This window comes from Myxine glutinosa, chromosome 7 (genome assembly GCF_964187855.1).
Source record: "Myxine glutinosa chromosome 7, kmMyxGlut1.1, whole genome shotgun sequence".
Lineage (NCBI taxonomy): Eukaryota > Metazoa > Chordata > Myxini > Myxiniformes > Myxinidae > Myxine > Myxine glutinosa.
This window is the reverse complement of record NC_136267.1, coordinates 143,482,233-143,497,514: the sequence shown is the minus strand read 5'-3', so window position 1 is coordinate 143,497,514 and position 15,282 is coordinate 143,482,233. Positions and strand designations below refer to the sequence as shown.

General features: G+C 44.4%; 1 protein-coding gene across 1 annotated transcript; it reads left to right on the top strand.

The window, feature by feature from the left end:
- The first annotated feature begins 4,897 nt into the window (after positions 1–4,897).
- Positions 4,898–13,224, top strand: LOC137431715 (caveolae-associated protein 1). Its single transcript, XM_068123344.2, has 2 exons — positions 4,898–6,505; positions 11,401–13,224. The coding sequence occupies exons 1-2, from the start codon at positions 5,879–5,881 to the stop codon at positions 12,295–12,297; spliced, it is 1,524 nt and encodes a 507-aa protein (XP_067979445.1). The 5' UTR covers positions 4,898–5,878; the 3' UTR covers positions 12,298–13,224.
- Positions 13,225–15,282: the final 2,058 nt, after the last annotated feature.

Genomic DNA, 15,282 nt, shown 5'->3' with positions numbered 1-15,282 from the left:
GTTCTTGAGGCCAAACGGCATCCTCAAAAATTCGAACAGGCCGAACGGCGTGATGACGGCCGTCTTCGGGACGTCGGCCGCCGGACAGGTACCTGGTGGTATCCCCGTATCAGGTCAATTTTGGAAAATATGACCCGTCCCGCCAAACGGGCGGAAAAGTCCTGGATATGCGGGATCGGGTACCTGTTGGGGGTGGTGGCAGTCGCCACACGGGCGCCATCCGCCCCCCGGCTTTGGCACGATGTGCAGTGGTGAGGCCCACGCGCTATCGGAGCGCCGCACGATGCCGAGGCGCTCCAACGCGTCGAACTCGGCCTTTGCCACGGCGAGCTTGGCCGGGTCGAGGCGGCGGGCCCTGGCGTAGACCGGCGGGCCCGCAGTGGGTATGTGGTGCTCGATCCCATGTCGCACTGCGACGGCCGAAAACGTCGGCCGCGTGAGGGCCGGGAATTCTGCGAGCAGGCGAGCGAACTCGTTCGCCGTCAGGAGGGTGCCTGCCAGTTCGGTCGGCGTGGAGCTGCTCATCGTACACGCCAGGGAGCTGAGGGTCTCGGCGTTGACAAGGCGACGTCGTTTGACGTCGACCAGGAGCGCGTGCGCGCAGAGGAAGTCGGCGCCCAGCAAAGCCATGGGGACGCTGGCGGTCACAAAGGTCCACTGAAAGCGCTGGCTGCCGAAGCAGAGGGTGACGTCGCGCGGGCCGAAAGTGCGTATGGCCGATCCATTAGCAGCGACCAAAGAGGGGCCGCAAACGGCGTTCCGCCTGTCCTGCTCGGAGGCGGGTATGACGCTCAGTTGGGCGCCGGTGTCACAAAGGAAACGCCGCCCGGACGCTTTGTCCTTAATAAAAAGCAAGTTGCCCGAGTGGCCGGCGCTCATGGCTGGTAATGAACGCCGGCCCGGCCGTTTCCCGACTTGCCGAAAGTGCACGGGGGTCGGCATGTCCGAGACTTGTGTCCGAACCTGGCGTGGTAATAACACCACGCCTGGTCAGGTGGAGGCCCCCGGCATGGTCGGCGCGGCGTGGCGGCCACCAGTTGCACCGGCAGTTCGGCCTCCAACCGCGCAGGGTGCTCGGGCGTCGTGGGCGTCGCCTCGGACGGCGGCGGGCTCCAGGTAGCCGCTCCGATGTGCTGGCCCGCCGAGGAGATCTTGTCGGCTTCCCTGGCGAGGGCGCGGGGATCTGTGATCGACGTGCCAGCCAAGGCGAGGCGTACCGGGTGAGGCAGCTGGCGAAGGAACAGCTCGCGGAACAGAAAATCCGGAGAGTGCTCACCGAGCAACGAGAGCATGTAGTCCATGCGCTCGGATGGGCGCGTGTCGCCGAGCTCGGGCAGGTCGAGCAGGCGCCGTGCGCGTGCCGCCGGTGAGAGGGCGAAAGCGTCGAGGAGGAGCGTCTTAATCGCGTCATACTTGTCAGCAGCCGGCGGGCGCTCGAGGAGGCTCAGGGCGCGGGCCGTGGTGGCGGAGCCGAGCGCTGCCACGACATGGTGGAAGCGGGTGTCTTTGGCGGTGATGCCTCGCAGGGCGAACTGGGAGTCCGTCTGGGCGAACCAAACAGCCGCGTGAGCCTCCCAGAAGGTAGGCAGTTTAAGAGCCACTGCCGTATCCATGTTCGGGGTCACCAATGAAGGAGCTGTGCTCCAACGCGAGTCGAAAGAATTGACGCGACCAAAGACGGAAATTCGTCCGAGTTGCTTTATTGTACGTATCAAACTCGGGTACTCTGAAAAGCCCGTTTATCGGGCAGCAATATATATATACACATTTATGCCGGAGCGTTTGCCCGGGAAAAGCGAGACCGGGCATGCCCGGGTGTCAAGGGCGAGTCCTGGAAAGGCGAGTCTGGACCTGCCCGGGCGTGCTGGACGAGGACTGGCAAGTCGAGAGCGGGCATGCCTGGGCGTCCTGGACGAGCCCTGGAAAGGCGAGAGCGGGAACAGCCCAGGAGGTTCGGGCGAGCCCGGGAACAGCGAGTTCGGGCATGCCCGGGAGAGGCGCGTCTGGGCCCGTCCGGACGAGCCCGGCATGGCGATTGCGCCCTGGCCCGTCCTGGCAGGTGCAAGGCGATTGTGTACACCCGGCGGTAACCGCTGCACCCGCGTCTTTCGCAGAGTAGGCGAGTTATCACCGGCACCCTGGACAAATCACCAATTTCTGCTCAAATCAACTCCAGTCGAACATCAGGCCAAGCCAAACGGTTCCTGAAAGACTTGGGCCAAAACATTCTCCGTGAGGATATTTGGGGCCATGGTGGTGGTGGTAGTAATAGTAGTAGTGGTAGTTATTGTATTAGTGTTAGTAGTAGTATTAGTAGTAGTAGTGGTATTAGTATTAGTAGTAGTGGTAGTTGTAATTGTAGTAGTGTTAGTAGTAGTGGTAGTTATTGTAGTAGTGGCAGTAGTAGTGGTAGTAGTAGTAGTTGTAGTATTGTTAGTAGTAGTGGTAGTTATTGTAGTAGTGGTCATAGTATTAGTAGTTGTGGTAGTACTATTAGTAGTATTTGTTGTAGTAGTATTAGTAGTAGTGGTAGTAGTAGTTGTAGTAGTGTTAGTAGTAGTGGTAGTTATTGTAGTAGTGGCAGTAGTATTAGTAGTAGTGGTAGGAGTAGTTGTAGTAGTGTTAGTAGTAGTGTTAGTTATTGTAGTAGTGGTAGTAGTATTAGTAGTTGTGGTCGTAGTATTAGTAGTTATGGTAGTAGTATTAGTAGTTGTGGTAGTATTATTAGTAGTAGTAGTAGTAGTAGTAGTAGTAGTAGTAGTTGTAGTAGTGTTAGTAGTAGTGGTAGTTATTGTAGTAGTGGCAGTAGTAGTAGTGGTAGTAGTATTAGTAGTAGTGGTAGTAGTAGTGGTAGTAGTAGTTGTAGTAGTGTTCGTAGTAGTGGTAGTAATTGTAGTAGTGGCAGTAGTATTAGTAGTAGTGGTAGTAGTAGTTGTAGTAGTGTTAGTAGTAGTGGTAATTATTGTAGTAGTGGTAGTAGTATTAGTAGTTGTGGTAGTAGTATTAGTAGTAGTTGTAGTAGTGGTAGTAGTAGTGTTAGTAGTAGTGGTAGTTATTGTAGTAGTGGTAGTAGTATTAGTAGTTGTGGTAGTAGTAGTTGTAGTTGTATTAGTAGATGTGGTAGTTATTGTAGTAGTGATAGTAGTATTAGTAGCTGTGGTAGTAGTATTAGTAGTAGTTGTAGTGGTGTTAGTAGTAGTGCTAGTTATTGTAGTAGTGGCAGTAGTATTAGTAGTCGTGGTAGTAGTAATTGTAGTCGTGTTAGTAGTGGTAGTTATTGTAGTAGTAGTAGTAGTAGTAGTAGTATTAGTAGTTGTGGTAGTAGTATTAGTAGTAGTTGTGGTAGTAGTAGTATTAGTAGTAGTAGTAGTAGTAGATGAGATGAGTAGTAGTGGTTGTAACACTAATGTATTTTTACATGCACAGTGATTTAAATAAGACTAATTTTATTATCATTATAACAATACTATAAATGATTCACTATACAGTATATGAAATACAACCTCGAGCCATCTCTCGTCTCGTGGCGATATTTCCTGGTCTATAACTGCTGTAGCCGTCCCATGCAATGTGATTACACATGTCCTTAATGGGAGATCCGGGCAGATTTTCTTGTTTTCAAAATTGTTCAATTGCAATAAATATTTTTGGATGACCCTTTTTTACGGTTGATGCCCCGCAGGATGAGTTGGAGCACATACGGTCATTTTGATAGCCCGGACATCACTCCAAACTTGGACCTCAACATCCGTTATTTAAAAGAACTGATATAATCGATTCGCATCGGAGATGTACAGTGATGGTAAAACTTTTAAAATCCACTGAACAATTGCAAAACCCATCAAGATTGAATGATGAAGCCAACAACGTCTTACATTAACACTCGAGCCAAGCCCGAAGTTGGATTAACGGTTAAGGTGGCTGCCTTGAGATATTAGATCGAACTCCTGTCCACCCATTAAATGAACACCAGGTGGGTTGACTCAGCCTGTCATCCTTCCGAGGCTGGAAAAATGGGCACCGCATCAGCGGTAGACCCGTGGCACGTACATATATTGGAATACAGCGATACACACACACACACACACACACACACACACACACACACACACACACACACACACACACACACACACACACACATTATTTTTTGGGTGCATCACAACCTTGAGTGACAAAAGGATCCGAGATTGAAGGGTCGGCAGGACACGAGTGGATGCATAGTAGGAGTTTGTTCAAATGAATGAGATTTTTTTATTTTATCTGCTGCACTTCGCACCTTCGAAGCCACGTTGCCATCAAAGCCAATGATAAAAACCAAAAACTATTTACAGCAGAGTCCACAAAATAGCTTTAAGGTGAATATTTCAAGGAAATGGCACATTAAATGCAATGCGTCCATGAGAAAATGAATTGGAAAACATAGGATGCCTACACACGAAACACCATTTGTCGTTGGCATTCCACTACATGGTGTATCTAATATATCCCCCTTCCCGCCCCTCATTCACTATGGTGCAATCCTCATGTGTCGTAACGAAGGGGCACACACAGAGGGAGCATTGTATGGGCAGGGGTTTGGGGGGGGGTGGGGGGAGGACATGGGGAAGGCAATCCATGACAGTGGTTTCGAGTGAAGCCAAGAAGAGCATGAGAATTGACACACCCAACCCCATATTCTCACCAAGAACTATATCACCGGTTCACCCCCACCACTCTCAAGTGGCATGACTAACATGCAGGTTCCACAAACACCTGGCACTCTGAGTGTTCTTGATGGACGGAAAAGCAAACAGGCCTTTTAGAGATGGCACCTGCCCGAGGAGTGTCCCAAGCCATGATGGGAGGGAGTTTTGGGGAGGGACAAGCGTTGAGAACTTGGATGAAGGAACAGACAGGAGTTAAGGAAACTTGGGAGGGTTGGCCGTTGCGTTGCTACATCCCTCGGGATTTCTCCGGCCTCCTGGCCAAGTTCAGTGAAGGCGGTTTCAACCAACGGCTATTTTCAAAGCGCGCGAAAAAGAAGGAAAAAAAAAGGTTTGAGATTAATGTCCCAAGATGCAAGAACTCATTTCCAATGGAAAGTCTTTGAGGTCATCTTAAGCAAAGGTCGTCGGTACGAGATGCGAACCCTAATGGTAAAGAGATCAAGTTCAACACAATTTCTAAAGGTCAATTAAGAGCTGCTTTGGCCTCCGATGGTCATTCCAACATTCCTTTATGACCCTCTAAGTTTGTTGCGGTACCTTGACAGTACAATAACTCTCTGCACGAGTTTGTGCGAAATATTTACCCGCTAATAACTTTGTAGTCTTGGAGAAAGCAGTGCCCTGTAAACCCGACAAAATGCACAATGAGGGGTCTGGCAGGTTGGGACACGCACGCGCGTCGCGTCCCTGAGTGTGGACCCAAAGATGTGTTATCATTATCATGATAATTTATACTATATTACATTGCTTTGCCTGCACCGTCGGGAGGGTTCAGCATGCCTTCTGTGTCCTCGTTTGGTCGGACAGCAGTTTGTCCAATATTTTCCAGTAACCTGAGCCAGGCTGGGCGCGGTATTGCAAAAGCCCAACGCCCCTTCCCCACTCCTCGCTCCAAATTTAGTTGGAGTCAGCCCACGCCCGGCCATTCGACGCCCACGGTGTGTAGAGCACTTGGAATACAGCGAGTGCATTTATACGCGTACTCATCAGGGCACTCTCGATACGCACAGCAGCCCAGGCAGCAGGGGAACACCAACGGAAAAAGCAGCTCCCACCCATCAGAACCACGTCCTCGTCTTGGCTCCTCCTCGAACTATTCCCCTTCGCGCTCACGCTGTTCACCTAAAACTTATATCTCTCTCTCTCCTGGACTTCGGAACTAAATTGCCATGGAGGAACCAACGATGCATCAAGACTCTCTGTTGTTCAAAAAACAACCGGATATGAACAGCCTGGTTATAACTGAAGAACCAACATTCCTGGAACAGGCAGCTGACATTCCCAAAACTCAGGAACCCGCCGTCATTGTTGCAGAGACACCCGAGGAATTGAACCCGACTCCGTCCCCGAAAGATGACAAGTTGCAGGACGAAGCTGGACATTCCTTTGGGAAAGGAGACTTGGAGAGCGCGGCCGAGGCTTCGACCTCCAGCAAAGCGGAGGAAACGCTCATCAAGGACAGTCCGCAGGTGAATGCCGTGAGCGTACTCACGCTGCTCGACAAGCTCATGGGCATGGTGGAGGACGTGCAGTCAGCACAGCGCAACATCGAGCAACGGCAGACGGACATCGAAGGTTCAGTGCACCACATCGAGGGCAACCTGAGTCAGATGAACAAGACGCAGGGTGAGACGAGCCATTCGGTGCACCTGGCACTCGATAAGACACGCAAAGTGAGCGCCAATGTCAAGGATGTGAGGCAGCGTCTGGAGAAACAGACTGGGGAGATCCGCAAGCTCGAGGCGAACCATGGCGAGCTTCTCAAGCGGAACAATTTTCGCATCATGGTGTACCAGGTGGGTCCTTTGCTTTAAATCTCTGTTAAAATAGTTCATTTTCTTCATTCGTATCTATCTATATTACATTGCATTCGCTGCACCGAAGTTTAAAAGTTTATGAACTTTCTTAACTTTACTGCTTGAAATCTTTGCAAAGAGTTTAAAAGTTTGTGGATTTGTTAACTTTACTGCTCAAAATCTTTGTAGCAATTTAATGACTAAGTTTATACTTAAATAAATGCATTCTAGCAAACAGTTATACAAATGGCAGATCTGCAATAATGACCGACTGCACAGATAGAGGGAGGTCTTTCCCAATGATAGCACCTGTTGCAATAACACAGCACAAAAGGCATCTATCACCAACCATACACAATCATTATTTGAGCAAGAGCGAATATCTGTGTGCATCTTGCACACCGTTTGGAGATAATTCCACTTCGATAAGAGAACAAACATCAACCAAAGCATCCTCTGCTGCCCCCCAATCCTCCCCACACACATTGTTTGTCCAAGTCTCCCTCTATCTTGACCTTCAACTCTGCTGTTGGTGTTTTCCCTCTTCTAACTAGTGTTTCATTTTGTCCTGTTGTGTCCTGATCCGTTCAGTGTATTAATACTACCTCTTCTATGAGCCTCGACTATGTATCCAAAGAAGGTTTAGTAGTTGTAGTAGTAGTAACAACTCGGTAGTTGTTGTTAGGGTTAGGGTTAGGGTTGTTAGAGTTAGTAGTAGTAGTAGTAGTAGTAGTAGTAGTAGTTGCAGTAGTAGTGCTAGTTGTAGTAATAGTAGTTTAGCTATTGAAAAGTTCCTAATTTCCTCTAGTTTGCCCATGTAAGGAAATGCAATTTTTATCCCGTGCATACCGAGCTCGCTATGTTTTAATAACCAACTCTATCATAAATAAATTTCCAACACTTCTGACGCCCACTTGTTGAAAACAGTCCAAGCGCATACTCCCTTAGCAGGGCTGTAAATGTGTGCCAAAGTTATACAGTCATGTTGCTATGCCTTTATCTGCGTAGGGGTACCAGGGATAGAGTGAAACCAATGGGGTTTCTTTTTAAGACGAAAAGACCATGTAACGCTCGGTTAAAGTGAGCCATTGAGCAATGGAGGGTCTCCCGGGCTCATGGCCAGGACGTTTTGCATGTTGACGTCAATGCCATTGACTGTACAGACGCACAGACTGTCCACTGTCCTCCATGTTCCTTCCCAAACATATAAATGGATATACAACATACAGCTTTAAATAATTACAAGTTATCCTCTGTACAACTGGCAATGCACCGCAATGCTCTAATGCTGTCTGTCCAGCCCACATTCTTTGTATTCTCAGAGATTGATAAATACAGCACTCGGGGGCATTCTTGATTAGGCCCTACTAGCCCTTATCTACAAAGTGGCATAACATGGCATGCTGAGAATTTACAAAATAAATATTGTATCTTAGCTTTCACTCAAGAGGTTGAGATTGCACTGAGCGGTGAACTTCAATAAGTTCGTGAGTTTGAACGGGTCGCATCCATTTACAGTACAAGGACCAAACAGGAATCAAAGGGGCTTTTCATGGCATTGGGGCTCATTGCCACCTGCACCTGTCAATCACAGGTTAGGGCCATAGATGCAGTTAAGTAACTTTGAGGAAGTACGGCCTTCATGATGGACATAAATCATACTTGTTTTTTTTTTGCTATGGAGACAATCAAAAAATGTAATCAATATGGTCTTTTGAATCCCCCCCAAGCTTTAAAGGGGATAGCTACTAGTTCTGATGATCCCTGGTGAAGTTTTAAAATTGCACAGTACAATATTTCACGGTTCTCTGAGGGATCATTTATTGCTAGAGGGTAAACATTCTTGTACTCACATCGGGGTAAAAACTTTGAATTTACCATCTTTCAGCAAGGAATGGAAATCATGAAGGTCATGTGACCACAAAAAAATACTCATGACCTGAAATGGAAATAAAAATAAAATGTTTGCCAAAACAACATGCATCACCGATGAAATATACAAGAATTCACTAGGATATGAACAAAATTCACATGCTAAATCCAATTGTTTTTTGGACATAATATTACAAGTGAAATAACTTTTGTTAGATGCGGATATTTATTTTAAAATTAAATTCACTTTATATACCTAATTGTTTTTTGGGACATAATATTACAAGTGAAATAACTTTTGTTAGATGCGGATATTTATTTTAAAATTAAATTCACTTTATATAACTAATTGTTTTTTGGACATAATATTACAAGTGAAATAACTTTTGTTAGATGCGGATATTTATTTTAAATTTAAATTCACTTTATATAACTAATTGATTTTTGGACATAATATTACAAGTGAAATAACTTTTGTTAGATGCGGATATTTATTTTAAAATTAAATTGACTTTATATACCTAATTGTTTTTTGGACATAATATTACAATTGAAATAACTTTTGTTAGACTCGGATATTTATTTTAAAATTAAATTCACTTCATGTACCTAATTGATTTTTGGACATAATATTACAAGTGAAATAACTTTTGTTAGATGTGGATATTTATTTTAAAATTAAATTCACTTTATATAACTAATTGATTTTTGGACATAATATTACAAGTGAAATAACTTTTGTTAGATGCGGATATTTATTTTAAAAATTAAATTCACTTCATGTACCTAATTGATTTTTGGACATAATATTAGAAGTGAAATAACTTTTGTTAGATGCGGATATTTATTTTAAAATTAAATTCACTTTATATACCTAATTGTTTTTTGGACATAATATTACAAGTGAAATAACTTTTGTTAGATGCAGATATATATTTTAAAAATTAAATTCACTTTATATACCTAATTGTTTTTTGGACATAATATTACAATTGAAATAACTTTTGTTAGACTCGGATATTTATTTTAAAATTAAATTCACTTCATATACCTAATTGATTTTTGGACATAATATTACAAGTGAAATAACTTTTGTTAGATGTGGATATTTATTTTAAATTTAAATTCACTTTATATAACTAATTGATTTTTGGACATAATATTACAAGTGAAATAACTTTTGTTAGATGCAGATATATATTTAAAAAATTAAATTCACTTTATATACCTAATTGTTTTTTGGACATAATATTACAACTGAAATAACTTTTGTTAGATGTGGATATTTATTTTAAACTTGTTACAAGCACCAAACGACTGATGGGGTTTCATGTGAGAGCAATCTATAAGCAGAGGAGTTTGCTGTGTGATGTGTAGCCATCGATAATGAAAAACATCCCCCTCTGCTTTTTAACACATCATCCCCAAACCACAGTAGCTGTGGGTATCCCCAGTGGGTATTTGGTGAAAGTTAGTGCTCTACGCATTCAGTCCAACCACACCCCGGCACAACATTCCTCTCACCCCTGTGACAAAAGACAGCCTCTTGCATAGATGGCATTCCCAGCTCAAAACAGAAACTGCTGGTGTAGGGGCAACCATCAGTGTGCCGCTACAAACAACTTTCATTAGCACCTCCTGTCCTTGCATCAACTACCAAGGAAGCTATTTTCAACACTTCGCCAGTCACCTAGTGTAACTTCATCAATCATGGTTTTTTTGAACTTCACATTAAATCAACAACTTCTTAATACACTGGATTGGTTGTCAAAGTTGCAAATGCAAGAAACCTCTTGGGATTTTTGACATAATCTACAGTTTTTACAATCGCCATAAAAGTAAATTTTCACATCAACGTCTTCATAAAAGTTTGCTGTCAAGAGTTTTGTTGTTTGATGTGTAGTAGGGTTATCATATTAGTAAATTATAATTATGATTAACAATATGATAAGAGCTCACAGGATGGCCTAGAGGTGTACACACTCATCTCTGAGCTGTGTAGCCTGGGTTTGAATCCCAGCCCAACTATAAACCGTCATCCTGGTGTTTCACACGCAGGTGAGGCATCAATGTGTGCACTGGACAACATAAGGGTGTTAAGCTGGAGGTCCCGTCAACCAGCACTGGTTGTTGGTGAAGGTTAAATACCTCACAGTGTCTTTTGCGAAGAGTAAGCGAGTTATGGCATTAAGAAATTCCAAATTCCTGCCACCTTCAGTCTAAAACAGGCCGTGAAAGGCTAAAAACGTTTCTCGGCCAACCTTACCAGGAAGCAGAAATAAGTGGAGCAGGTGGTAATAGTAGTGTAGTAGTAGTAGGAGTACAATTTCGACAATAACCAAGTCAGTAAAAACCACAAATAACTTCCTGTGACATTTGGGCTTGTGAGGTGGTGACCAAGAAAACCAGAATATTATTTGAACAGCTTTAAATAATTAATTCAAAGTGAGCCAAGGTTTGCTGTCGCTGGCTGTCTTTACAAGGATATCTTATAAATTTTCAGTCTCATAGTTGTAACAAATTATTTTATTTCACGATGTACTGTCTATCCAAGCTTCCTTTGAAGATATTCAATTAAAAGCACAACTTGTAATTTGTATTTTATGACGATTGCATGTAAACTTTTTTCTGCATTTAATGTGTTTTTGTCGCAATGTTGGCTCCAAGTCGTCGTTTTCAACTACTGCTTAATGAAAATATTCTTATCGGTTTAACCAAAGCAATTATAGCCGTTGTTAAAAGTTTTTCTGTTGCCTTCATGCACGTTGGTGAAGACGTATGAAACAACATTTTCAGGTCGACCAACAAAATATCTGTCCCTCAGACACTTTTGCCAATGCCAAGTAACTTCTTGTTTATTTCAGTGTTTTGGTTTTATATTAATATCTCGTTTTTATTTCTGACCTTAACTTCATCTTAGAGTGATTGGCTTTGCTAAGTTTTGTAGGCATAAAATTATTTTCTCTGTTATTCATTGCTCAAAAGATACCTGGGTGACTTTAACCTCAATTGTGTCGCCTTAGGATGGGTCCAACGTACCACTGAGTACTGCTTCCACTCGCACACGGTTGAAATCGAGCGAAGGGGCCTTGGCGGGTGAGGAAGGAAAGCTGGAAGGTGAAATACAGCAGGGATTTGAGGGTGATGAGCTTCACCTGTCCTCAGATGAAGACATCGACATGATCGATGAGCCAGAGACAAGGGCGGAGAGGCTCAAAAAGTCGGGACAGCGGCAAGTCGAGACCATCAAGAAGGCCTTCTCACGGAGGAACCTCGAGAAAAAGGTCAACAAAATAGTGTCGCCGGAAACACGCGACAAGATCAGGCATTCTATGGCACCACATCGGTCCAAAATGGCATCTGAGGGGTCTGATGCACTGGCAGAAGGAGAGGTGCCAGTGAATGAAGAGGCTATCAACGCAGCTGAGCAAGTGCAGGTAACTTCAGCAGAGGTAGTTGCAACAGAATCACCCAAGCCTGGGACAAAGCGAATGGATAACATGAAGAAGGCGCTGTCACGGCAAACCTTTGAGAAGAAGGTGACGAGGCTTAGCCAGCGCATCGTCCCACAAGAGAAACGCGACAAGATCCGTAAGTCTTTCGCACCTGAGCACAAAAAGGAAGGCCGCGACAACGTGACGTCGTTCAACGTGCCGCCTTTCAAGTTTACGGTGAAGAAAGTACGTGCTGGAGATGTTGTGGAGACGGAGGAGTACGAGATAAACCCCGAGCAAATGGAATTTGCCAACGGGGATAAAAATCCTTCCATTGTGCAAACGGAGATGGCAGCGCTGGCCGCGAGCATCGTGGCCATTGATAAGAAAGAACCAGGTGACGAATCGGCTTCGGTGGCCGTGTCGGTGCAGCCAAGTGAGAATGAAGACCAACCTGCCGTGCTAGTTGTACAGCAGAATGCTTAAGAGTAAGCGTCGAGCCATCTACCATATGGGTAGTAGAGTCGACGCCATTTTGTATACGCACAGCAATAAGGAAATTCCTCTTTTGCTTTTCTGAATACATGCTGGAAGGCTGCAGTTAAAGAATGAGCTAGATGACCGTCTTGTAAGGATTGAGAACGTGATAAGGAAGATTTGAATGTTACCGCCCTGATTGTGCTGTAGGTATAGTGTGTCTCACAATTGAGGCGATTATTAAGAACACTGGAAACACTGCCTGAGATATCAATTGGAACTTCACTGTGCAGTGCTTTTGACACTTTTAAACCACCCTAGCCAATTGCAGAATGCAATAGTGATCAAAATCACATATAGCTGGTTTGTCAGACATGCATTTGGTGCCGATGACTGTCAGATTTGCATCCTGTTTATAAGCACCAAAGATTATTCATGGTTGTGTCTCAGTTAGAAATCAACACTTTTATATATATATTTCTCTTGGGGCAAAGCCAGTGCTATCTCAGTAAAGTTGATAGAATCCAGTGCTTTGTCAGTTTTCCAAATTTACCCTTCCCTGAAGATTTTCCATTGATCAGTGGTTACTTCTGGTTGCGGGCAGGCCAACAGTGTCTACTTAAGACGTTTAAATTCACTTGGATGGGCCATTGGTTTTACGCAATAAACGTTTCAACGTTTTATTGGGAGGAGACGGAGAGTAAGGGGGCAAGGGAATAGGGGAGAGAATGCACAGATTAGACAAAACCCTGTTTCACGAATGTTATATTGTTTATTATTATTATTATTTACAGCAGAGACATCAAGTAACAGCTTTTTTGAAAGTATATGCGAGCATTTAATAAGAAGTATATTGTGCCTTTGAATAGATTTACTACATAAAAATGTGCACACGTGTCAATGTACAACCAAAGCAATAAAACCTGTGCCTTGAAATGCACCGACTATATTGCTTACAATAATGTCGAAGTCAGTTGTAAAAACGAGAGTATACGGATAACCATGCATCGTATGGTCTGACTGGTTATTTACATTCCAGGAGTCAAAGTGCAGGTTGCCATAACAACAATGGATGATCGTAGTTATGACAACTAGCACTTGGAAGTTGACACAACGATGTATCAGCTGGGCTCATGACGTCAGAAAGGTGATTTACAATAACTGCTTCCTTTATGCATAAGGTTGCCGTTTTCCATCACAACAGGATCGATAAGCTTTCATTGGAACCCGAAAGGCAATTGGCTTCTCCAGAAGGTTTGAATTTCCCCTAAAGTTTTGACAACTGCTCATCGTTGGTTGTACATTATGCCTTGTAAAGTTCAAGTCGTACTCATGAAGGTTCAGTTCTTGCTTTGCACCGCAGGTGTACAGCCTCTGAATATCTCGCAGTACACAGATTGAGGATGCTCGTGGTGGTACAGTGTGTCATATGCAATTCAATGCCAGCGTGGCGCATCCGGTGACTCGCCTGGAAAGCTCTGACCACGTGATTCCTGATGCATTATTAGTGATTCCTGATGTATCATACAGAGCCGGCCGTGGATGTGTGCATGGCCTAGCTCTCAGCCAGCCGCAGGACTTCGATTTGAGTGAAACCAAATGTGAACGCTGACAGTTGCGGTAAAAGTGCCAGGTCCATGAGCACAACAAGCCAACGCTGTGCCAACCTCATTCTACAGTAAACGAATGTAGACACATAATTCCAGAGCGCCAGTTCGCAAATTCTTTACGCGTATACGAAAATAGTGATGGACAGATGCCAGCAGAACGGGAATTAGCAAAGAAACTGCACAAAGAGGGACAACGTGGTGCCATTTATGGAATTTCTTCAACCACAACTTTGGAACACGGCCCTTGTAGGGGCATGTCGGTGTTTAGTGCAAGGAATCTTTATACTTAGTCCCATTAAACTTCCTCTTGTACCTGCACGGGCCTGGCAATCTGCACCGGGTTTCAACAAAGATGGTTTAATCAAAAGTCAGCAAAGGTATCTCGGCCATATTTAATGCAATTTATCTGAAGAAACCCAAAGGTAAATCGAATGTTGTTTTCACAATCGTTCTCTACTACAATACTACATTGCAAGAGAAGTGAAACATTCGGAGATGTCTTTCACAAAATATACCAAAAAAAACGATTTGCACATTTTTTGAGCTTTACTCATCAAGCTTGTGACAATAAGGACTTGGGACAATGTTTGGACGAGAAAGAAGGCCACCAAGTATCCCCATCTTTGAGCTCGCCTCATGAGGCTAGACTAAGGATTATGGACAATGTTTGGATGAGAGAGAAGGCCAAGAAGTATCCCCATATTTGAGCTCGGCTCATGAACCTAGACTAAGGACTTGGGACAATGTTTGGATGACAGAGAAGGCCAACAAGTATCCCCATATTTGAGCTCAACTCATGAAACGAGACTACGGATTAGGGACAATGTTTCGATGAGAGAGAAGGCCACTCAGTATCCCCATATTTGAGCTCGGCTCATGAAGCTAGACGAAGGACTTGGGACAATGTTTGGATGAGAGAGAAGGCCACCAAGTATCCCCATATTTGAGCACGGCTCATGAAACGAGACTACGGATTAGGGACAATGTTTCGATGAGAGAGAAGGCCACTCAGTATCCCCATATTTGAGCTCGGCTCATGAAGCTAGACTAAGGACTTGGGACAATGTTTGGATGAGAGAGAAGGCCACCAAGTATCCCCATATTTGAGCTCGGCTCATGAAGCTAGACTGAGGACTTGGGACAATGTTTGGATGAGAGAGAAGGCCAACAAGTATCCCTATATCTGAGCTCGGCTCATGAAGCTAGACTAAGGACTTGGGACAATGTTTGGATTAGAGAGAAGGCCACTCGGTATCCACATTTTTGAGCTCTACTCATGTAGCTAGACTAAGGACTTGGGACAATGTTTGGATTAGAGAGAAGGCCGCTCGGTATCCACATTTTTGAGCTCTACTCATGTAGCTAGACTAAGGACTTGGGACAA